This window comes from Amblyomma mixtum, chromosome 9 (genome assembly GCF_055824585.1).
Source record: "Amblyomma mixtum isolate Tamu chromosome 9, ASM5582458v1, whole genome shotgun sequence".
Classification (NCBI taxonomy): domain Eukaryota; kingdom Metazoa; phylum Arthropoda; class Arachnida; order Ixodida; family Ixodidae; genus Amblyomma; species Amblyomma mixtum.
In genome coordinates, this window is record NC_143020.1 from 51,914,201 (window position 1) to 51,938,973 (window position 24,773).

The following is a 24,773-nucleotide window of genomic DNA, read 5'->3' on the forward strand; positions in this document are numbered from 1 at the left end:
TACCTGTGAAAAAAGCCCACTTCACGGGATATTATGCATAATAGTCTCATTTCTAAATAGCTTACAAGCAAACCTGTTGGCCTGGGGTATTTAACACGAGGGTTGTACAAAGTATAACTACCTTTTCTTGACAGGAAACAGAAATAACAGCAAAACAAATTGAGCCCCACACGTTGCCTCAGCATCCCCGATTATGTTCCTTCTGCCTACACTTACTGCATATGAAAATCATGCGCTTCAAGTGCAGGTTGAGTTGTTCGCCGTATGCGCATAGCAAAAAAGAATCATATGCATTTCAGCGGCACAGCCTATTGCCGCCATGAGAGCTGTTCTAAACATACACTCGCATATCCGGCATTGGGACACGCTATGGAGGCTCTTGATATCTGCCTGACCTCCCCCCCCCCCCCCCCCGCTTTCTTTCTTCACTCTTCTGCCATCTTTTTTTTCCTAAGCCGAACAGAATTGCGCAAATCTGCTCCTTTCGTGTTCGCGCGCCGCTTGAATGGTTCCCTGGTATTTTCATATCCTGGCATGTAAGCGCGTATGAACATGGGGAATTGTTCACTCTCTCCTTTCCGTGAAATGAGAGTCACTGCTTCCATTAGCATTCTTCTTTAATTTTGAAGGAGTTGTAGATTGCTTTAAACCCGTGATTTTAATTAAGCTGGCTACAAGCCGTATTTATGAACTTTACAGAGAACTATATCCTCCAGCGGAATATGGCACCGCCTAAGGTGCACAAAACTCGCCTCTCTTAAGCACTAACCCATCGGCCCCGGCTTGCACAGTTGCCGCCTGCTCTTCCAAGGAGTCGTCGCCAAGTGCGCGTGCTGCCGCGGCTGCGTCCATTGCAGCTACACGTAAGCCAACGCTGGTCGACTTTTGAACTATAGCTGGGCACCCTTGGAATGCTTTGGAGTGAACTTTGCGTGTTTTATTTAAACCTTGAGCCGAGTGAGGAGCGCTGAGATTTGGATGGGTGGAAATAGCTCGATTTTAGCTCTAATTTAGGGAAGGGGGAGGGGGGGAGATTTTACGAACTTTCATATACTGAGCGTCAGATTTAACTCAAGCGATGTTTTCAGTCTAGCATTCCCGCGAAAGCTCCGTCCTGTTAAGGACCTCAAAAGCGAGTGAAGTAATTTTGGAACTCTACAATATCCAAGATATCGAATATGTGAAGCTATAGGGGTAACACGTTGAGTTGTTACCCTTGCAAGCACGCTAGGAACGGGCGTACTTTGCAGAGCGTGCGATACGTAATTAGTACTCTCCTTTTTTTTTGTATTCCGCATTGTGTCAGTTTTCCAACCCCCACCCCCACCCCCACCCCCCGCATCAAGCCATGTGTGTATAAGGATGCTAATTGGAAGGACAAAGGTTTTGTTAGCAAGCGCTGTGTGTGTGTCTCTTCTGTCTGTGGCCGTGTCTTTGCGCTGCTTTTATTAAGAAGCATGCACCGCCAACTATCTCTCACGTCTACCCTTGTAAGCTGTTTTGTCGTGCATTGTAAATGGTGAGGTAATAGTCTGCAAAACCATTGACAGTATCATTTCCTCGAAGAATACGTGGGACCTCTGGAAGTTCCCGCAAAAGAATAAAAAACAGGATGCTATCCTATATAAGGCCATACAGCATTTCAAATAGTGTGCTGTATGATGTATAGTATTGTATAGAATAGTATTCTGTATGATATTGTGTTGGCTTAACAGTATGAACAAGGCTTACCATGTGCCACAGTGCAAGGCTGTATGCGATGCCGAGCATTTTCGCCTCCTATTCTTAATTCCTAAGTCTTAGCTGACTTTAGATCGCAGGAACTGTTCTCACGTTGCCATGGGGTTTTAACACTCGAAAGGAATAAAATACCTTAGCAAAATAAAAACTTCTGAGCGACTAACGCCTTCGGCTAAGAGATTTGTTGTATCAAAATAAATTGGGTTCACTCCATGCGTGATATCAGTCTTAAGGAAGAAAATCGCGCCGGAGAACAAAAAAAAAACAGGAGAGCTGAATAGAGAATAAATCCTATTTGTCACGATATATCAATTTTCTACTCCATGGTACTTTCTAGTCCAACCTTGTTCCAGTAAGTTTCCCGCGTACGTGTAGGTATCTCCTTGTGAAATCGAATGCCGCATCCATCCGATGATTATATGCGCCAGTCGAGCGTTGACTTTTCCTCCTGTTCTTAATACTTTTCATCTTTACGAAAGTGCCTTTGAGACACTTCAAACTTCTGTGCAGAAATAACCCCGGTGTTCATTCTTATGTGCAAACTAACTCTCTTATTCACATTAGAGATACTTGCACACGTTTAGACGCCAATCCTCTCGCCTTAAGGCGTAAACAGCAGCTAAACCGTGGTGTGTGCGCTGTCTGAAATGAGTTGTTTTTTTTTTTCTTTTCACCGGTCATGGGTAGGCCTATTTTGGTTGCGTACACGAATGAATGAAGTGCGTCAGAGTAGAGCTATTAGTGTGAAATGCTAGACCATGCGTGGGGCAAAACTAGCTAAATTGACTATCTGCTATCTTCTCCTATTTACTTCACTGCGAACTGTCCTCGCCGCGTCCCACCTTCTAACAAACGTAACGACCCCAAGCCATTCCCTGTTACTCATGCGTAACTGAGTTCAGGTGGTGAGCTGTCAGTGTCTTTATTGCGCTAAGCACTCATCGCTCATTCAGAAACAAAGCGCTATATTAGCCCTGTTTTCGGCTATGCATAATTACTTCGCGTTGTAGACGAAGCCCTTTAAACCAGTGCTCTTAAAGTTCTGAATTAGCCTACAGCATTACTGCTCTGGTCCTACAATAATTTTTACATTCCAGAGGTATATGGGATTAATATTATGGCGCTTTTCAAAAATAAATTACTGTTACATAACAGCACGTTCTACAGACAGCAGCTCTACGATATAGTGATCACAAAGTTATCATCTGTATTGAATCGTGTTCACTAGTAAAATACAGTTAAACCTGAATTTAACGAACCTTCATATAGTGAATTCCTTGATATAACGAAGTTTCTCAATTGCCCAATGCCGCCCCAATTGAAGCGCGTGTATTTGAGGCCTCCATGTAACGAATGCCTAGAGGTGGCTGATCTTGATATAACGAACTCGCTACGCCGAGTGTCTGTTAGCTTGTGCTGAGTTAAGAAATTCGTTTGAAAACTAAAACACGAACTGACCTGAGAGGAGCGTCAACAGTCGTAACGAGCGGCCGCAGTTGATACATGTCCGTCAGCGCATCTCCTTTGCTTTCGCTTTCGTAGAGGTCCTCGGAAACATGCGTTGGTGCGACCAAAGAACAATAAGGCTACAAATTAGCCTAGGCTTAATGAGGGAACAGAAGGGACTAGTAAAGCGGGAGCCCATTAACGAGTTAGCGTTAAGAGGGAAAGTAGGGGAATTCAGGGTATCCTTGCAGAACAGATAATCGGCTTTAACTGATGAAGACGGCCTCAATGTTCAAGCAATGAGCGATAATTTCGCAGCTATCATTTGGCATTGTGCAGTAAATGTTGGCGGTAGGCTGTTCCGGCAGGATACCGGCAAGCTATCTCAGGAGACAAAAGATCTGCATAAGAAACGCCACAGCATGAAGGTGTCGAACACCAGAGATAGTATAGTACTGGCGGAGCTATTAAAATTAATAAGCGCAAATTAGCCGGCATAAGGAAGTTAAATAGGGAGAGAATCGAGCATGCTCCAAAGAACGGATTCAGCCTAAAGGCAGCGGAGAGTAAGCTTAGCATAGGCAAAAATCAGATGCATTCGTTAAAAGACAAACACGGCATTGTAACCCCAAGTAACCCGCCATTAATGAAAGAGCGAGTAATTAAATTCTCAAGAACAACGAATAGAGAGAAATTTTCCGCTGAGGATCAGGTAAAAGCAGATCTATCGAAGTGTAGTGCGAAGAGTGTGCTGGGAAAAGTAGCCGCCCTGCACAAGCAGCATGTTAAGACCTCGAGCGCACCAAGCAAAGCCTATAAGAACGCTAGCTTCATCTTAATCCTTAAGAAAGGAGATGTCAAGGACTTAAATAATTTCAGACCGATAAGTTTACTGTCCGCTGATTATAAGGTATTTAATAAGTATATAGAGTCAGGACTACCTTAGACATCAATCGACCAAAAGATCAGGCAAGCTCTCATAAAGGGTTCCCGACAATAGGCCATATTTACACTATCAATTATTTGATATAGAAATGCGCGAAGTATACCCAGCCCTTATATATAACCTTTATAGATTACAAGAAATCATTTGACTTAGTGGAAACTTCAGGAGGCAAGCAGGCATTACGAAACCAGAGTGTAGAAGAGCCTTATAAAAAAAACTAGAAGACATATATATATAGCGGGTGCACAGCTACTATTTTGCGCTGTGTACACCTGTACATCTAAATTTCAAACATATATTTTTGCACTCCTCTTAACACGAACGGAAATAAGGCAAGGTATAATTTTCTCACTGACAGTCTGTTACCTGTGTTTTGATGCAACTTCCTACATTACCCCAATGAAGATGTGGTCTCGGTGCAAATACCCAATTCCTTCTCTTCAATTTTAGTTAATAAGGACAGAGAACTGGGCGAGTTGGTGGGGAACGAGGACACAGCGGAAGAGAATACGCGACAAATACACGAAATCCTCATTTCTTCGCGCAGTTTAAACCATTAATCCTTCTCTTCGGTTAATATCTCAGTCACGAATTTTGTTTTCTCGCTCTCTCGTCGTAGAGTCGATACAATGTTATCCCGATGAAGACGTGGAGTGGTAGAGAGCGGGTCTCGTGAATGACCCTGGGGCGTACTTCGCGACTAGTGATTTCAGACAGGAGTGCAGGTCTTCTGGCGGTGAGGCAGTTCGGATGCTTCCCTCAAGAAGTTATTTATTACAATATGTCAAAAAAGTATAGATCGAGGCATAATAAATGAATAACAAAATGAGCCTCTCCCGCACCACTACTGTATCGCGGGTTCAATCCAATCAAAATAAACGAATTGGCCCGTAGGCAATTGTAATTTCACCACCGAAGGTGGAAAGAAATCAATAAGGGATTTATTTATTTATTTATTTATTTATTTATTTATTTATTTATTTATTTATTTATTTATTTATTTATTTATTTATTTATTTATTTATTTATTTATTTATTTATTTATTACCTCAAAGGCCCCGGTTGTAGGGCATTACATGAGGGATGGGCGGATTACATGCAGATTATATAAAGATTACAGAGTACATAAAGATTACAGGATACATAAAGATTACTGATTACATAAGGACGGCCTCAATCTTTTTCTTGAAGTCGATGCAGTTGACGATGCGTACGGCTTCCGGCGGCAGATCGTTCCAGTCCCGAGATGATATGACAAAAAAAGAACGGAAATGAGATGTAGTTCTTGCAGCGGGTGGGTATACGGTCTTGATGTGGTTGTTGCGGCTAGAAGGGCGATGAGCTGTTGATATGATAGATGATCCTAAAGGTGAATGATAGAACTTGTCGAATAGGCATAGTCGAGATATTTTTCTTCTAGTTTCAAGGTTAGGCAAGGATGCTCTGGATTTTAAAGAGTACACGATGGTATAGTAAGAGTAGTCACAATGAATAAAACGGATAGCGCGGTTTTGAACTTTTTCAAGGATTATAGGAAGGTTAGATTGATGAGGATCCCATACTGCTGATGCGAATTCTAGTTTAGGTCGGACGAATGTTTTATAAGCTAATAGTTTGATAGAAGGGGTAGCAAAACGAAGATTTCGACGTAGGAAGCCAAGGGTGCGGTTAGCGTCGTTAGCGATGTTCGTGATATGCGAAGACCATGTTAGGGTATGAGTTAAGGTGATGCCAAGATACTTACAGGAAAGAACAGATGATACTTCAGAACCGAAAAGAACATATTTTGAGGGAATATGGGATTGCCTGCGATGAAAAGAAATAATACATGTTTCAGTAATATTAAGGGATATTAGCCAATGCTTGCACCAAGTTTCGATTTGGGTTAGATCAGTTTGGAGGGTGTCAAAGTCAGTTCTGCTGGTAATAGGGCGGTAGATTACACAATCGTCGGCAAATAATCGGATGTTCGAGTTGACGTTAGAGGGAAGATCGTTAATGTAGATTAGAAAAAGGATGAGTCCAAGCACTGCGCCTTGTGGTGCATCTGAAGTAACGGGGGGAAGAGTTGACGATGATTTGTTAGCGTAGACAAATTGCTCTCTGTTGGTCAAAACATTTTGTAGCCATTTTAACACCAAGTGGCTAAGGTTAAGACGAAAAAGTTTTAGTAGTAATTTTTGTGGGGTACCTTATCGAAAGCTTTTTCAAAGTCAAGGAAGAGCGTGTCAATGGGAATGTTTAAGTCAAGATGAGAACTAAGATCATTAATAAAAAGGACTAGTTGGATGTCACAGGAAAGTTTTTTTAGGAAGCCGTGTTTGTTAGGATGAAAAAACTTGACCGAAACTAAAAATTTAACGATGTGTGAATAAATAACATGTTCCATTAGTTTTGAACAGATGCTCGTAAGAGAAATAGGGCGGTAGTTTTTACATGAAAACGATGAACCTTTCTTGGGGACTGGAACGATCTTACCGATTTTCCAGTCTTGCGGAAGCACGCCTGATGATAATGACTGTTGAAAAAGATGGCACAAAATGGCACTAACCACGTTTTTAGTATTTTAGCACTTTAGAGTTCAAGCCATCAATGCCAGATGACGATGACACTTTCAATGATTCAATTAGTTTCCTAATACCATTGCTATCGAACAAAATGTCTGGCATAGCTGGATGGTCGAAGACAGGGAAGTGCGGTAATTCGCTGTCCGGTTCGTTAGTAAAAACTGAACCGAAAAAAAGAATTTAGAACGCGACAGACACCATGTTCCGGAATGAGATTATGATCCTCATCATGTAAAGTAACAGGTGTGTTGCATGAAGAATTAATGGATTTCCAAAACTTGTTAGGATTAGAGCGAAGCATACAAGGTAATACTGATGAAAAAAAGGAACGTTTAGTTCGGTTTACCAGAGATTGAAATGTTTTTTCAGCACAATGGTACTTTTTCCATGAGCAGTCAGTGTTCACACGTCTGGCTGTACGGAAAAGCCTTTTCTTCTTGTTATTAAGGCGCTTCAGATCGTTGTTAAACCACGGTGACGATGATTTTTCTGTGATCGTGATAGTGGGGATGTGCTTATCTATTTGTTGATGCATTTTGTGTATGAAAAGGGACCAGTTAGTCTCTACTGACCGGCTTGAAAAGTCATGGACGAACCACGCCCCAACATCGGCTAGTTCTGTGTTCATGGCAGCGTAGTTACCTTTGTCGTATAATGTAAGTGTTTTTTTTTTTGGTTTTCTTCAGGCTTGGGACTTGGAATTAAAATGTGCTTAGTGTAATGGAGTGGTCACTAAGTCTGGGTAAATGAAGTGGCGTAGAAACTTTATCAGCGTGGGAAGTGAGAATGAGATCGAGAATGTTGGAGGAATGATCAGTTTGCCTAGTAGGTTCTGATACGACTTGAGACAAGCCAAAGGTTAGGCACGTGTTAACAAAGTCACTTACAATGTTATTATTTATATAATGGTGGGAACATCGGACCAGGTAATGTCAGGAAAATTGAAGTCACCATAAAAAAGAATGGGTATGTGCTGATAGGACGTAGTTATCACGCGGAAGGCTTCGTGTAAGTGAGCAACAAAGGAATCAGTTAGATCAGGGGGCCGATAGCAAACACCAATGACAACAGGAGGGAACGAGGCATGACACTTAATGAAAAGGAGTTCGAGAGGGGAATCAAGTTTAATCTCGGAACAAGGATATGAATGATGAACACCTATTAGTACACCTCCTCCTCGCCTATTAATTCTGTCGCGTCTAAAGATATTGAAATCAGGAAACATGGAAGTTATTTACGAGTCCCCTACTGTTGAATTTAGCCATGTTTCGGTTAGTACAATTATGTTGATCTCCGTAGTGCGTATGAGACTTTCGAGGGAATCTAACTTCGGTACAAGGCTGCGAATATTAGTGTAAACAATGGACAAAGGGCGGAGGTTTGGCTTTTCGGGAGGATTACGTAGTAGCTATGGGGTGCGGGGAACAACTTCATTTGAAATATGGTCATAAATGTAGGTAGTGCTGCCGATGATTAACTTATTGTAGCGGAGTTTGTATTTTTCACTTTGTGATTTACCAAATGCAAGTAGCTGTTTCCTGGCAGAGAGGGTAGTTTTCGAGTAATCTTCCGATATACTGTAGGAACTGTTCTTTAGTTTGCTAGCAGAGGAAAGGATTTTCTCTTTTGTTTTGTAGTGAGCAAAGTTAACAATGATTGGTCTGTTTTTGTTGGCATCAAATTTTCCTAGTCTGTGAGCTCTTTCTATGTCTTTGGGGCTGATTGTTATATCTAGTTTTTCTTGGCATACCTTCGTGATCAAGTTTTCTGATTCAGCCCATGTTTCAGGGTTAGTGTCTTTTAATCCAAAAATAATACATTAGAGTGGCGCGCCCTGTCTTCGTAATCCACCAGCTTAGACATAATGTTTGATATTTCACCGGCATTGTGCTCCGCAAGTTCCCGAACATCGCTGATATCGGTTTTTATTGCGGAAATGTTACGCAATCATCTTCAATCTTCGCTAGTCTGGTTCTTATTTCACCCAGCGCTTTGTTGTTTTCAATTAACGTGCAACGAATTGTTTTCATTTCTGACAACAAAGATGCTTGGCCAGATCGCAGTTCTTGCAAAGCCTCCATTATGTCAGAGGTATCTTGCGGAGCAGCGCCGCGGGTGTTGGGACCAAGGTTAACTTCAACGTCATCCGACAAGATCAGCAGTTGACGTATGACGCCAAGACATTCAAAGGCAATTGCGACACAACACTGTGGGCTCGGCAGCATTAGCGGCCGCATAACGCGTACGCCGCGCAAATAGCGATTGATCATGCCTCACCTGCACGACAAAGAGGCGACGTAGGTGAGTGTACGTTGGCATCTTTGCAGTGCTGCCGAGCCCATTCACTATAGCGAATGGCTGTGGGTCGCTACTATAGCTACCCACAGCCGCGGGAACGGGCCCGGGGAGACTCGCCTGATCTCCCCTGAGAAGTAGCGGAAAGAAAAATGGGACATGGGAGGGAAATGGGGACAGCGAGGTTTTTGCTCAGATCCTTCGATTGTCTCGACTCCATTACTGGCCTGCCTGGCCAGGACAGGGAGAGCGTCGAGTTGCCCAATGGTGCGGCCCCACTCACGGGATGCCCGACCACCCACCATACGTAAAGGGCTCCGGCGCCGAAAACAGGAAAACCGAACACGGGGTCTGCAGCTACTCAAGGGCCCCTCCACTACTGGGTTTGTTCCCAACATGCCGGCTACCAACCGACGAGGGCTTTTCACGGTTTTTCAGACTCCGGAAGTATGTGTGATAGGTCCGGCCAGTAGAGGCCCCAGATCGTCGACCTACAAGGCACCACCGGCCCTCGGCCTCGGATCTGACACACTCCGTGGGGCCCATCTGTGCTTCCTACCATCCATCCATGCACTTATTTCCTCCCCTAGCTTGCTCGTCTCCTACTGAAGAGCGAGTGTTCAAGCCCGGGCGACCGGGCCACAAACCAAGAACGGGGCTTAGGGTGAGAGGACCGGGCCTACTCCGCCGTTACTCCACCACATCGCCGGAGTCACCGGACTGACAGTCGTACTCCATCCCCATTCCTCGGCGTCCCGCAAAGGCCATGACAGCCCTGCGGCCGGCCGTGAGGCTGCTTCCCCGAGGTGTCGCTTCAGTGCCTGGCTACTGTAAACACCCGCGCGGACCGGACAGAGTAACCGGTTTCGTTCCTTGGTAAACTATCTGTGTGATAGGCAGTTTCGAGCGGTGCAGTCGGACAAAGAGGGGTTTTTTGTTGTCTTATCGGAAGACCTTTATGCCGAGAAAGCCCGCCATACAGGGATGAAGAATTTCAGGACCGCCAAGGTAAAACCAGCACGTTGTAAACAGTTGCTCTGCTGCTTAAACTTAATTTAGAAGGGCTAGCAAAGAAGGTGAAAGATGCTGAGCTTGGGGTTCTGGAAATATTCTTCGCGGCCAAGACACATAAGCCGGAGATTCCGTTCAGGGCAATAGTTTCCGAGCATCGCTCTTGGAAGTTGGTGGTTTCCACGTACCTAAACAGACATCTTTCAACACTGCATGTGAATGACCCGTTCCTGGTTCGCAACTCAGAGGCAATTGTTAACTTTCTACTCAATGACAACCCTGGAGACTGTTCTGGTTTTAGCATAGATGTGGAAGATCTGTTCTTCTCCCTACCGCATGTGCCTCTCCTGCAATATGTACAGCAGTCCATTGAAGATCAAAATGACGAGCATGCTTTTCAAGATAAATGCGGAATTTCTACCGCATCCTTTCTGGAACTCCTCACCTTCGATCTCAAGAATACGTACGTCGCTTGGGAAAACCAAACAGTCTTGTAAATGGTCTGGCGTGTGTATAGGATCAGAAGTAGCCCCGGTGCTCAGCAGCATTTTCCTTAGTCATGTCGAAATGGAAGTGGCGAATGAATTGGCAGGTGGTTTTATACGCATTTTAGGTATGTTGATGATTATCTTGTGGTTGAGAAGTCCCCTCAGGCAGAAACCGTGTCAAGTGTTTTAGATTGTTTTGTAAAGAACGGGTCCGGGATGAAATTTACGCATGAAATTCCTCAGCATAACACATTACAATTTTTGGACTTACTGCTGGTCTTTGAAAAAGACCACGTGTGCTGGCAATCCTCCGCTCGGAGTGAGAAGCCCCTGTTGAACTATAGGTCTTGCCACTCGAAACTAGTAAAAAGCGGGATAGTAGCAGGGTGCATGAGTATGGCGTTAAAGAAATCCTGTTCTCACAAAATGAAAACTAGCCTCTGCGCCCAGGTACACCGCTGTAAGCAGGCCGGTCGTGTGCGGAAAAGATCCTGAAAAAATTGAAAACCCCGAACGTGACTCTGAGCATCGCTCCAGTGTGGACGATAGAACAAAGAATATAGCTGTAATGCCGTACGTACATTCCTTTTCACATAGATTTAAGAAAGTGGGGGCCAAGTATGGTGTCAACGTTGTGTTCTCGGCTCCTAATAAGGTAGGCAAGGTGTGGGCAGCTGTTCAAAGGAAGAGAAATGGAATGGGAAAGAAAACAGGGCGTAAAATTAACCATGCAAACAAGTTCGTCTCGTGTAAGGTTGCTGTGGTCTACCAGATTCCTCTGTCCTGTGGCCGTACTCATATTGGCCAGACAGGTCGTTGCATTAATGTACGGCTTTTGGAGCACCAAAATTCTTTGGTAAAGTGCTCAACAAACTTGGCCAAGCATTGTCACGAGTGTAAGTGCACCCCGTTTTTCGTTGACATCGAAGTCTTGTTCATACATAACGATCGTAGCACGAGGGAAGTAGCAGAGGCATTTCATATCTTGAGAAAAGGAAACAGATGTGTAAGCCAGCCTTTAGTAGCATTGTCCTCTAAGGAAATGAAATTGCTAAACAGTGGTTAGCACCGATAATCACACGTGCGATTACGAGACATTTTATTACCCGACAAGTATATTTTTACAAAGCGCATGCGCGCGCTTTCTTGACGCCCTGCCTTGAAAAGCAGCGCGTTTTTCCAATAAACGCAGTTGCAAGTTCAGCGCCGTGTGTGTCTTCTCTCCGTTCTCGTCCTGTGTCCTTGCGCTGTTTTATTACAAGACTATCAGAAAGTTTAATGATTGCTCGTTCTTTGGGCCTGATACCAGAACTTAGATGGATTAGTAGAAAGGAGTGATGATAATGCGTTATGTAGGAACACGCGCTTGGCTTCGTTGATAGCTAGTCGGTAAGTTCGGAGAACATCACCGTATGCGGACCAACGTTCCGCAGTGTTAGCACGTTTTGCAAGGCGAAAGAAGCGCTTCTTCTTAGTCAAAAGTCGTTTCATGGCGACGGTGAACTACGGTGATCAGGATTTTTTTGAAATTCGGTGGATTGGGACGTACTTATCGGCTAGTGACGAGACTGTATTCTTAAATAAAGCCCAATTTTGGTCAACGGTTCTCTCGAAAAAGGTAGACATGCAGTTATCTATGAAGAGTGCTAGTTCGTTATTAATTGATGTGTAGTCACCCCTGGAATAGTTTCTAATTGTCTTGATGCTACTAACTGTTTTAGTAGTAAGCGCCGTTATTTCGAAGTGAATAAGACAATGATCCCTCAAACTGGGCATGTAGGTTACACGGTGTAGAAGATCAGGAGCAGTAGTAAGAATTAAGTCTAACAGGTTAGATGTACCAGAACCAAAACTTGCAGGCTCTGAAACAAGCTGTGTAAGGCTAAACTGCATGCATATGTTGAAAAGGGATTGGCTGACTGCGGAAGTACCTCTGATAATTGGAAAGAGACCGGATCAATCAATTTGGAGAAAATTAAAATCACCCAGAAGAAATAAAGGCAGTGGAGGGAATTGTGTAACCAAAATATTCAGTGCATCGTGTAAGTCATCACAAAAAGATGGTGCCGCGTTTGGCGGCCTGTAGCACACACAGAATAAAGCATTTTGGTAGTGAAGGTTTTTGCGCACACAAAGCATTTCTAAGGCAGTAGGGACAATGACGATGTCTGATACGAGATAATCGGCAATGGCAATCAGTACACCCCCTCCGTGTTTTGCAGTCCTATCGTGGCGGTAGATGGTGTAGTTTTTTTCACAGTCAGGCAATTCTGTACTGCTTATCATGTTTGAAAGCCAAGTTTTCGTTAACACCACCAAATTGGCAGCGCATGCATCAATTACAGACGACAGATCATGGCGTTTGTTTGCAATACTCCGGATGTTTGTGAAGAGAAACGATAGATTCCGACGGACGACATTAGGGGCACGTTTTTGGGTTAGGATAAGCATGTATCTGCGTCGGTGCGGGTAATGCCAGACGAAGACCCAGCTGGACTGCTGTCGCTGAAAGGCCCTATTTCGCACACGCTGTCGGTGTCCGCTGAGTAAACATTACATTTATTGCCAATGTGAAGCTTGGTATACCGTACTGAAAATTTTTTTGCCGCTTTGACTACCAAAATCGAAAAGCTTTTTTCTCACATTTCTTGTCGCTTTGCAAAAATCTTCACTCTCGGTTACCTTGGAAGCTTTTAACTTGTTTCTTTTTAGGCAAAAATAGTTTTCCTACGTTTAAATGAGACAAATTTAACAATAATGGGCCGACATTTGTCGGGGACAAAGCGGCCTAGTCTATGGGCTCGGGATATGCGTTCGTCGCTCTCATCCAAACCGAAGTTAAAACTGGCATTTAGAACGAAGCAAATTTTTTGTTCGGATTCGGCCCATGTCTCCTGACAACTATCGCCGATACCGTGGAATATCAAGTTCTCTCGGCGTGAACGATCTTCTAATTCGTTCAGTCTCCGATCAAGTGCTACGACATGAGCAACACTTTCAGCCTGAGGCGCCTCAGAATTGAGAATACTGTTTTCCACTGCAGTGAGACGACCATCAATATCTAGTTGTGAGGGAACGGCACTTGTTCCTTCTGCGCTATCTTTTCATCATGAACGTTATCTAATTCGCCCAACTTTCGGCTTTGCTTTTCTTGTATATTGGTTTTGATGTTTGTAGTGCCGGTTTTGCACTTCATGTTTCTTTTTGCCTGTGCCCTTTGTATGCAAACCTGGATATGTTTACAGAATCCGCGTTTTCTTACAACTTTGGATCGTTTGAGACTGATGTACAGGACGGTAAAATTTTGCCTTTTAAAGAATTGTTTACATTTTTTCCCTGCTACTGGCCGAAGTATTATGCCTGAGTTCTGTTCGTTGATGCAAAAATTTGTACAAGGGGCCAAGGCCTCGTCAGGCTCTTAGCCTTTAGCCTTGGCCTCCTCTTAGAAACTGTCTGAGGAAGAAATATCTGCAATCTGCAGCTCCATTGAATTTTGGGCCACCTTAAGTTCATTAAATGCGGTCATAACTTTGTCGTGCCTAGAATCCATTTTATGATGTAAAGATTTTATTAGTGAGACTAATTCAATGTATTGCTGGGAAGACTCTACCTCAGGGGGTCCAGGATTCAACTCAACGTCACCGGACATTATTAACAACTTCACGACGTGAACGCAATCACAAGTCAAAGAGAGCAACACTTGTGGGCATGGAAGTACTAGCAAAACAATATCGTCAGATTTTTTTCAAAAGAGTTCAGGAGTTGAACCCACCTGCACCAAGAAACGAAATGGCGTTTGATGCATGTTCGCTGTTGCCGTACTTCCATGCCCACTAAGAGGATTCCAGGGGCGCCGACTTCTTAACTAGTGTGCCGGAGGTGATGCATCAGTCGATGCCGATGTCTTCTCCAAAGAGGGCTGCGGTAAGTAGTCTTCAAAGAATGGGGCCGTTCCCTCGCAGCGAAGCGGTCCGGCTGGCGATGAATCGAAAAGCTGGAGGCTGTTATCCGGCGTCAGCAGCAATGGACGCAACTGCGCAGTCGTGGCGCCGAGACAATGATTCCACGGGGCAAGCAGGATCAAGATCTGCACCAAGAAACGAGCGTTTGATGCCTGTTCGCTGTTGCCGTACTTCCATGCCCCGAAATGCTTACAATACGTTCAGCATCCTAGGCAGATTTATTCCTCATAATGAAAGACCCCCATTGCTGTAGCTATAAAAATGTAGTTGTCACGGGCAGCAGTTTTTAGTTTTTTTTATTTTCAGCGACAACTATTACTGCGGCATTATTGTTAATCTGTTGGTGGAAATCGTAACTTCTCATGCCCACTCCCTAATATCTTCTCATGCGAGTGTATATTCCCAGGTGCGCAATGGAGGAACAACCGAAAATTTGCCTTGAGGTAGGTATCTTCAATTCCAAGGACCATAAACAGCTGGAGCTCGATGTGGCAGCCTTGAAACGACTGTTACTGGACGAACGAGTCAAGGAGAAGCCCGTGGTTGTGATCTCGGTGGCTGGGGCCTTTCGGAAAGGGAAGTCCTTCTTGCTCAACTTCTTTATACGCTGCCTGCGAAGTCAATGCAGGGACAACTGGCTTTGCGAGTCCGACGGGACACTCGATGGTTTCACCTGGCGCGGAGGATGGGAACGAGAAACGCTGGGAATAAACCTCTGGAGCGAGGTTTTCCTGGTAAGCAAATCAGTCCTGCTAAAGAATGTCCGAAGAATGACTACGTATCTGTGCAGGTTCCTACACCTCAAGGCGAGGAGGTGGCTGTGGTCTTGATGGACACCCAGGGCACTTTCGACGGGAACTCCACGATGAAGGAATCTGCGGTTATATTTTCTCTCAGCACAATGCTGAGTTCAGTGCAGATCTACAATCTTTCGCAGTGCATTGGAGAGGACGACCTCCAGCATCTGCAATTCTTCTGCGAATACGGAAAGTTGGTGCAAAAGGTGCGTAGCATGGGGAAGAATCTCACTGGAGGCCACTAAAGCACTAAATTCACGAAGCCTGTGTTACTGCAGGAAGTGACTGACGCGCCATTCCAGAAACTGGTGTTTCTGATCCGGGATTGGAGCTATTCGCACCAGTTGAGCTTCGGTGAAGAAGGGGGCCGAGAATACCTAAAACGGTACCTAGAGATTTCGGAAGATACGCCTGAGGAGCTACGAAAATTGCGCGAAGGTGTTCAGTCCTCCTTCGAAGAGATGACCTGCTTTCTGATGCCTCATCCAGGAGCTAAGGTACGTCGTAACTCTTTCATGTGCATGCAGTAATCCACTACTCACGCAGGTGGCGGAGGACCCGAACTTCAAAGGATGCCTGTCGGACGCTTCGCCCAATTTCAGACAGAACTTAGGGGAATTTGTATCCAGCCTCGCGCACCCTGAAAACTTGCATCCTAAAAGGATCAATGGTTTCAGCATCACTTGCAAGCAACTATTCGCCTTAATTAAGGTATAGCTATGCATGCTGTTTGCGCGTGTCACAGTGAGCGATTGGTGCAGGTCTACGGAGAGGCTTTCAAGAAGGGTGACATCCCCACTCCTCAGTCTGCGCTTGAGGTGAGAAATTATATTTCGCACGTGGCAGTTTCAGAACTTTTTTTTCTATTTTTAGGCGACTGCTACGGCAATGAACGCTGCTGCTCTGGCAGAAGCTGGCGCGTTTTATGTGCGCGGCATGAGAGAGGTAAGCGAATCAAAGGAAAGTTCGGGAGGCTTTAGGCTCACACTCTTACGACGCTCTCAGATGTTCTTTGGGGGTAAGTGGCTGAGCGAGGAGGAGCTCAACAGATGTCTCGAGGAGCGACGCAAGGAAGCTCTTAAAATGTTCGACAGTGCCTTGAATATGGGCGGCGAGGACCTGAAGGAGCAATACAGGAAGACACTCCTAAAGGTAGGCTTCGATTTAGGCTTTTTTCCCCAACATGTTGCTGTTTTTTTTAGAGAAGGTAAGACGTGAAAATGTCATTATTCTGCAGTTCGTGATTTGAAACAATATTGTAGCGTCATATGAAACAAAATTTAATCAGCCATTAGCCGACCAACGTTGATGAAGAACAACCCCTACGTGCCGGTGAGACCTAACCAATCTTACCAACTAAATAAGCATATGTCTAGAAATATATACAGGGATAAATCACTTTTTAGGCTTTACTTCGGTTTAGAAGCATTATTCCACTATACAGCGCAAACAAATATACCATAGGATGTATTGTTCGTCTTTCACATATTTTTCCCTGCTTTAACAGTACTCACTGAAGGGCTGTTTTTTTAGATTTCCGCTGAATAAATATCTGTTGCAATACAACATGGCAGCATATGCATATTTTTGCACAGCTGAGTGCCAACCTCATAGCACAATCCCGTTATCAAGCATGGACAGTAAAATCTACCCAGGTTTGAGACCGTAAAAAATTATTTAAATGACAATGAGTCGTGAACAGACATGGCTTGGGGTATGTTTAAAAGGAACGTGAAAGCCGGTGTTCTGAGCCGCTCATATTCCACGCAGTTTGTCGCTACAGCCGCTATCATTCACTTTCCCTCAGTCGTAATAAGATGTAAGGAATGATTGCTTTATTTTGTTCATGTTATCATGAACGTCATTATTATGAACATCGTTATGTTATCATGATCATGTTATCGCCTGTGCTATTCACTGCCTGTTTACAGACGGTATTCCGGTGCTTGAGATGGGAACAGTTGGCATAAGAGTTAATGGAGAATGCCTACGTAGTCTGCGATTCGCTTATGACATTGCATTGCTAAGTCACTCAGGACATGAACTGCAAAGCATGATCAATGAGTTAGACAGGCAGAGCAGAACGGTGGGGCTAAAAATTCACATGCAGAAGACCAAAGTAGTATTCAACGGTCTAGCAAGAGAACAGAAGTTAGCAATTGATGGCACGGTGCTGGAAGTAGTAAGAGAATATGTCTACTTAAGGCAGGTAGTGACAGCTGCTCCGAATCATGACAGGGAAATAACTAGAAGAATAAGAATGGGGTGGAACGCATATGGCTGGATCTCTGAGATCATGAATGGCAGTTTACGAATATCCCTCAAAAGAAATGTAGACAACAGCTGCATCTTGCTGATACTCACCTATGGGGCAGAAACTTGGAGGCTAACAAAGAGGGTTCAGCTTAAGTTAGGGACAACGTAGCGAGCTATCGAATGAAAAATGCTAGGGGTAACGTTAAGAGATCGGAAGCGGGCGGGGTGGGTGAGAGAACAAAGGCGGGTTAATGACGTCCTAGTTGAAGTCAAGAGGAAGAAGTGGGCTTGGGCAGGGCATATAATGCGAAGGCGAGATAACCGCTGGTCCTCAAGGGTAACGGAGGGAATTCCAAGAGAAGGCAAGCGTAACAGGGGGCGGTAGAAAGTTAAGTGGGCGGATGAGATTAAGAAATTTGCGGGAATACGATGGCCGCAACTGGCGAAGGACACGGTTAATTGGAGAGATATGGGAGAGGCCTTTGCGCTGCAGTGGGCGTAGTCAGGCTGATGATAATGATGATGATGATGACTTTAGCTTTTGTCACTAGCAGAAGAGGAGGAAAGGCGGGTAAGGAAACCAGTTTGCTACACTGCACTGGGGGAAAGGGACGCATGGATATAAAGGTCAGGGAGAAAAGGGAGAGATAAGAAGAAGCAGAGGTGGAAAAGACTTGGGCAAACTGATAGGCTGTCGTGCAGGCTCAACACTCTTAAGAACTGCAGGACGGCCTGGCAGGCCCTCAACGCCGACGATCGCCGCGGCCAGTGTCCAAGAATCTTGAACTTCACAAGCGGGCACGAATCGATGTATTCCAGCGCATGGCGTAGGGGATGTCTCGAAGAACAGTTCGCTGGGCATTCACAAAGAATATGAGATATGGTCACATCGCGGCCGCATATGTCACATGCTTTTTATCAGCCATGCCGATCACATTAGAGTAATCATTTCTGAGTACGACACCAAGTCACAGGCTACACAACAATGTTGTTTCACGTCGTGGTAGGCCGGATGGAAGTCACAGCATCAGGTCAGGATCCAGAGAAAAAAAAAGAGTAAAAAGTATAAATGAATAATGTTTATTGTTCAAATAAATAAAATAAATGAATAATGTTTATTATTCTCGCTTAGTGGATTCCAAGGGAAGCTATACTAAAGATTCTTAGTCGAGGAATGAGCCGCCGTGGTGACGCAGTGGTCATGCCGCTCAGCTGGTGACCCGAAAGGCGCGTGTTCGATCCCGGCCGCGGTGGTCGAATTTCGATGGAGGCGAAATTCTAGAGACCTGTGTACTGTGCGATGTCAGTGCACGATAAAGAACCCCAGATGGTCGACATTTTCGGAGCCCTACACTACGGCGTCCCTCATAACCTGAATTGCTTTGGGACTTTAAACCACCATAAAACATGCACCTTAGTCATGAAACCCTGCCGTGTTCCAACTCGAATTGGCTACATCTACGTTGGCGAAGAAATGTAAAATGAAAATTGGTTTTGAGGAATGCAAATGACGCCGTAACTGCCTCACATATCTGGATGGACGCCGGAACAGTGTCATAAGGGAAGGGATAAAGGCTGGAGTGAAAGTAGAAAGCGAGAAAGGGATGCGGTAGTGGAGGGGTCCGGAATAATTTCGACCGCCTGGGGATCTTTAATGTGCACTGATATCGCACAGCACACGGGCGCCTTTTGCTGTTAGCCTGTATCAAAACGTGGCCGCCGTGGTCGGGTTCGAACCCGGGTACTCCGGCTCAGTAGACAAGCGCCTTAAGCTCTGAGCCACCACGGCGGGTAAGAAATGTGCAACCATTCCGCTTTGCAAACCAAAGCCAGCTAACCTCCACGAATTTCCTTCCAGGCCATCGAAGAATACTCCGCCGGATTTGTCGAAGCTAACACCGAGAACAGGAAGAACTTTGAAAAAGCAGAGAGAGAGAAGAGAGAAGAAAGAGAAGCCTTCGAGATGATGATTAAAGAGCAGAGGAGAGCCTTAGAGGAATCCCAGCAAAGGTGCAGAGAGGAATATGAAGCATGTCAAGCATCCGAGAAAAAGAGGAATGAGGAAAAAGCCCCTTATGAGAAATTGAAGCAAAAGATGAGAGAACAAAGGGAAGCCCTCGAGAAGAGGCTCTCACTACAAGTGGTCGCCTTCGAGGAAGCCCAGAAAAGGAAGGAAGAGGAAAGAGCACAGTGCGATGGAGAGACCAGAGGCAACACAGTTAAGGTCCTAAAGACCAACTTCGCGAGTATGAGGAAATTTTTGGAGTCATTGCCGTTTCTAAGCCCCCTCATAAAGTATGGCTTGGATTTAGGCCTCAGTTTGCTCGAAGAATGGATATGAAATCTCTCCATGGTGAGTACCAGTCTTTTGCGAGGTATTCCTTCAGTATCACAAGCATTGTTACCTGAGAGCATTTGAGCTGTTACAACTTAAGACAACATTTATCACACGTCTTAGAAGTTGTCCAACGTGATCTCTTTCGGAATCAGGTTGTGAACCTAAAGGCCAAATTTCTAAGGCCACTGAAAGTGTCTCGTATTTAAGTAAAATGTCAGTCAATTTGGGTAATTAGGCCAAATTTCGGATGTGTGCGCTAAAATGGTGTGTTTTGGTGCTGCACTGAACTGCAAGGTTACGGTGGTTGTTGGTATGTGTGTTCTTTCAGGCAAGAGCGAAAGGAGGACACGGCAACAGCTGCAATAGCACCTGCCTTGTGCCACTGCGCTATTGCTAAAAAGTGTTGGATGCCTAACCTGATGCACCCAGAAATAAAAGAAAAATCGCAGTACATAGCGCGGCAAAACTCCCGCTACAAAAGAATAAATTACGAGGACACTTTGGCAACTAAACTGTTGAGAGGCCAAAGCTGAGGACACTATGCCATGATGATTTCCGGTGAATAGGACGTCATACCGTTCCCGTGGCTGTATCGATACCCAAATTATACATCTTTCGGAGATCCCAGGTGGTAATTACGCTTAATTACACATCTCTCTACCTAATTTGGCACAAATGCAACGTTTTTCCGACCATCCTGTGTTAACTTTCACTATGCCGTGACGACTTCCGGTGGATGTGACGACACACCATTCCCGTGCCTATGACGACGTCCGCGCTATTTCGGCGCAATTTCGACATTTTTGCCTATGATTAATTAACTAATTAATGTACAGTTATAAAACTTGACTTCTAGGTTCATTTTTTTCATCCCGCATCTGAAGCAGCCATTGGTTTTCGTCTATCATTTTTAGTTGCAGAGTTAAACGCATGTGTCACGCTTTGTTAACGGACGACAGTATGCGCCATTAAAGGCTTTCGCCTTGAAACAGTGTGCTGCAGCTCCTTATTTGCCCAGCGCATGTGGTTCAAGTGCCATCGCAGAAAACTCTGTGGAAGATTCAGGACCACAAACTACTCATGAAACAGTTCACAAAGAAAGTCACAGCTTCTGGATTTGTGGAATGGTCTCATACGTTTAACACAGGGAAACCTGAGTAAATTACCATTTAACGATTCAGTAAGCTAGAGGGCGTCTTCCAGTTACAAGTCTGAACAAGCCTGTCTACCTCGCCCTTCACGAACACGGCCCATATTGCCTCCAATATTGAACCTTTCCTATTTAACTCGGCATTTTACGTTAGTGTAAAAGTTCAGTAAGCCGTAGCTGGCAACTTTGAAGATGGAAATGAAGTACCTAAAAGATGGTAGCAGCAGCGTCGCCGAACAGGCTTCGGCGTGTTGCACATACATATGGAGTAAGGTAAACCCCGAAATTTCTTAATCTCATCCGCCCACCTAACTTTCTGCCGCCCCCTACTACGCTTGACTTCTCTTGGAATCCACTCCGTTACCCTAAAGGACCAGCGGTTATCTTGCCTTCGCATTACATGCCCTGCCTAAGCCCATTTCTTCATTTTGATTTCAACTAGGATGTCATTAACCAGCGTTTGTTCTCTCACCCACTCCGCCCACTTCCGATCTCTTAACGTTACACCTATCATTTTTCTTTGCATAGCTCGCTGCGTAGTCATTAACTTAAGCTGAACCCTCTTTGATAGCCTCCACGTTTCTGCCCCATAGGTGAGTACTGGTAAGATAGAGTTTTTGTATACTTTTCTCTTGAGGGATATTCGTGAACTGCCATTCATCATCTGAGAGAACCTGCCATGCAACAAATGACATAATATTCCTTTCAAAGCTTTAATACCTCATTCCTGAATCATGAGCCCCATCTGAGAGCAGCTTTTTTAAGTGCATGTTGTAAGACCCAAAAGAGCAGTAGAAAAAATATCTTCGTCACACAAAAAGCGCCCAGGGCTTACATTTCCAGCCGCAGCTACGCTAGTTGATCGTCCAAGTACAGTGTTACTGGGCATCGTTCTTAATTGTGAGGAAACTGTGATATAATGCAAGATCCAATTGAAAAGTATTGCTCACAGTGGCCTAAACTTCCGATGCGTTGAAAAATATTGCTTCCAAATTTGGTCCTTTGCTCGCACCGAGTAGTTGATCACCGCAGAAAACCAATGGCTTGCGTTTATAGCAATAATTTTGAGTCAAATGTGGAATTTTGTCAGAAGTTGTAATGGTGATATCGAAAGGAGTGGTCTAATGTTCCAATTCGTAACAAAATCTTGCGTTTAAAGGTGGCTCGGCGCTTGAACCGAGTAGTTAAGGCTGGCACAGAAGCTGCAAGCTTGTAGTGGGTAGATATGCGAATATATTAATTGCTCCGGTGTAATCTTAAAGCGACAATGAAATAGTAAATACTTAGATTAGAAAAAGCGCGCGAGCGATCGCTATTTCATCACTCCTCAACGCACCGCAAAAATTTTTAAGCTACCTAGTAGAATCTAGTAGAAGTCGCGCTCGATATTTGCATAAAAATGGGGAGAGTTCAGGCTAAAGCGGTCGCAGTGCAAACCTTACAATAATATAGTTATAACCACTTTTTAACGGTGCCATAAAAATTGTACAGATCTCTGTATGGGGCATTTACGGTACAATGAATTTCTTCATGACATAATGATAATTTCATTTTGTCGCTGTTCTCCCCACTAAGAGTGCTTACATTAGCTATGATCAAGGAGGGAAGTTTTGAGTAGCACTTCTACGCTGAGGTATTTGATCCGAAGCTTTATTTTTAAATACTGAAATGATTTTCACAGTTATTTTAGGAGCGCGGTATTTCAAATAATATAGTTAAATCAATATGTGAGCGGTGTAGTAATCATAATAAACATGGATTGAGTTCTATTCATTTGACATTGAATGGAATTTTCGGTGTGTGTTTATTTTTCATTTAATTTCGATTTTTAAGTATTTAATTTGCGAATAAAAGTGCGCAAAGACTTCCTGTGAGCGCCACCTTTGGCTCTCTAACAGGAGATGGCGTACTTACCGTCATTCCTGATATCAAAGCTGTACTTTGAGACAGTGATACCAGCAATTTCATTGTAATAGTGTAGGGTAGATTTAAATGCTTTTACAGTGAACTGCATGCTGTACAGGTACTAACATGCTTGCAGTCAGTAAACGCAGTTACTGTAACAAAATTTAAGAAAAAAATATTTGGCGTTTAGCTGATCTTAAGAAGTGCAAGTGGTTCTCGTATGTGTACATCTCTGACCTGTTGTCGCTACCATTTTGTTTTCTTTGCTGACAGTAAAGAATGTTCATGGTCCTTCAAAGATTGGTCTATGCGGAGACTCTCTTTAACACTTCTTAGACACTTATCCGGAAAAGAAAGTTGGTGTGGAAAAGTGGCCCAGCGAGACTTTTGGAGCAGGGTAGTCGACTGACTGAGTTCCTGGGGCTAGCAAAATCTGTTCCTTGTCTCTGGCGTAACTTGCCATCAGTGGCTTATCTGATACATAAGCGGGCATCTTTCAGTATATTATTTCTAACCTTGCCTTACTGGAAAGACTAGGAAGTCCACAAACATAAATCGACGACTTTGTAGTCGCATGTTGGTTCTGTGCTTCAAATTCTGGTCTTTAGACTGGCGCGGTCGGGGGCAGACCGATTGCTGTACTGCACCTTGTGGAGGTCTATAAAAGGGCTCTAACGTCAAGAAAGGTGAAAGGTAGTTTAGTTTTCAGGAAATATATATTTACCTTCTAGACCGGTACCATCAAATAGTCAGGAGGCTCGCAAAATGGAGTGCCTGTCTTGTGGCCGGAGGTTCATAAGGTGTTCCTGCGGGGCGGTGTCTTTCAGCGACGGGAAATCCCTGCTGACTCCTGCTACAAGACGTCGACCACACCCACTTTTGAGAAGCTACTGCTAAACCAGCCTGCTGCACCCGTGCTTAGAAGAAGGAAGACAGCGTCCTCCCATCATGGCCATCGCTGGATGAAGTCAGCCCTTGCTCTAAGGCTTAAGCACGTTCTATAAACCCAAAACATTTTGTTTTTGAAACGTAACAGTTTTTACACCCTTTGCACTTTTTCTGCTTCTTTCGTTTATTCTTTATGTATCAAGTATCCTAATATTCCTGGTACAATTAATTAGTGTGGTGTTTTCAATGTATTTTTATGCATGCTATCCGTCTGGGGTACTGGTGCACTTCAAGCAGTATATGACAGTACTCTCCATATTACTGTGTATGTTAGCCTTTATCTGTAATCAATAAATTTGATTTGATTTGACTGTGGTATCTTTTCTTCCTGCTCTTATTCATCCATATGTGCTAGAACATATGTGCTAGAATATTTTCGGTATTGCAGTAGCTATATTGTTTGTGGGAAATGGTTGCACATTCTTTTATTTTAAGGAAATAGTTTAACAGAGAGCAAAAGTAAGCAATATGTTTTACCCAGTATTCTCCTACACACTTAATAAATAATGGTGAGGAAGGAGCTCTTAGGAGGGATAAATTGGCAAGCGACCTAATTTGGCTGTCAGAGATGTACAGAGAGCAAAATGCTTGTCTAGAACATGTTCTTGGTGTGTTTTGGGCTGAACACGCGATATATATCGATAACATTTGGTTAAAAACGCTCTGGATGCAAGGATGTGCAGTTAAAGTTATAGAATTTCGTTGTATCCTAGTTAAACGCCTTTGGGAGGTGCGGAACAGACAGTTCGCTTGTTCTAGACATGCGTCTTGCCCTCTGTACATGTTTTTCTGCACAAAAAAAAACGATAATACGGAACGAAAAATAATACCAGCAGTTGCGATTAAAATCTTCTTTATTGCAACTATATGCAGTTCTAAGTGCTGCCTCATGAAACATGAAATGATGATTTCTGTTTTTTTCGA

The 24,773-nt window shown here is 44.1% G+C and overlaps 1 protein-coding gene across 1 annotated transcript; it reads left to right on the forward strand.

Annotated features, from left to right (window-relative positions):
• The first annotated feature begins 802 nt into the window (after positions 1-802).
• LOC149328984 (atlastin-1-like) lies at positions 803-23,951 on the forward strand. Its single transcript, XM_089562028.1, has 10 exons — positions 803-863; positions 14,862-15,189; positions 15,246-15,458; positions 15,531-15,749; positions 15,799-15,963; positions 16,014-16,070; positions 16,126-16,197; positions 16,258-16,404; positions 19,367-19,861; positions 23,729-23,951. The coding sequence occupies exons 2-9, from the start codon at positions 14,869-14,871 to the stop codon at positions 19,847-19,849; spliced, it is 1,677 nt and encodes a 558-aa protein (XP_089418154.1). The 5' UTR covers positions 803-863; positions 14,862-14,868; the 3' UTR covers positions 19,850-19,861; positions 23,729-23,951.
• Positions 23,952-24,773: the final 822 nt, after the last annotated feature.

Excerpts from the sequence above, each read along its gene's own strand:
- LOC149328984 (XM_089562028.1), top strand. The coding sequence starts at position 14,869 with ATGGAGGAACAACCGAAAATTTGCCTTGAGGTAGGTATCTTCAATTCC. Across the intron at positions 15,459-15,530 it reads ACGGAAAGTTGGTGCAAAAG|GAAGTGACTGACGCGCCATT; the intron begins GTGCGTAGCATG and ends GTGTTACTGCAG. Across the intron at positions 16,405-19,366 it reads ACAGGAAGACACTCCTAAAG|GCCATCGAAGAATACTCCGC; the intron begins GTAGGCTTCGAT and ends ATTTCCTTCCAG.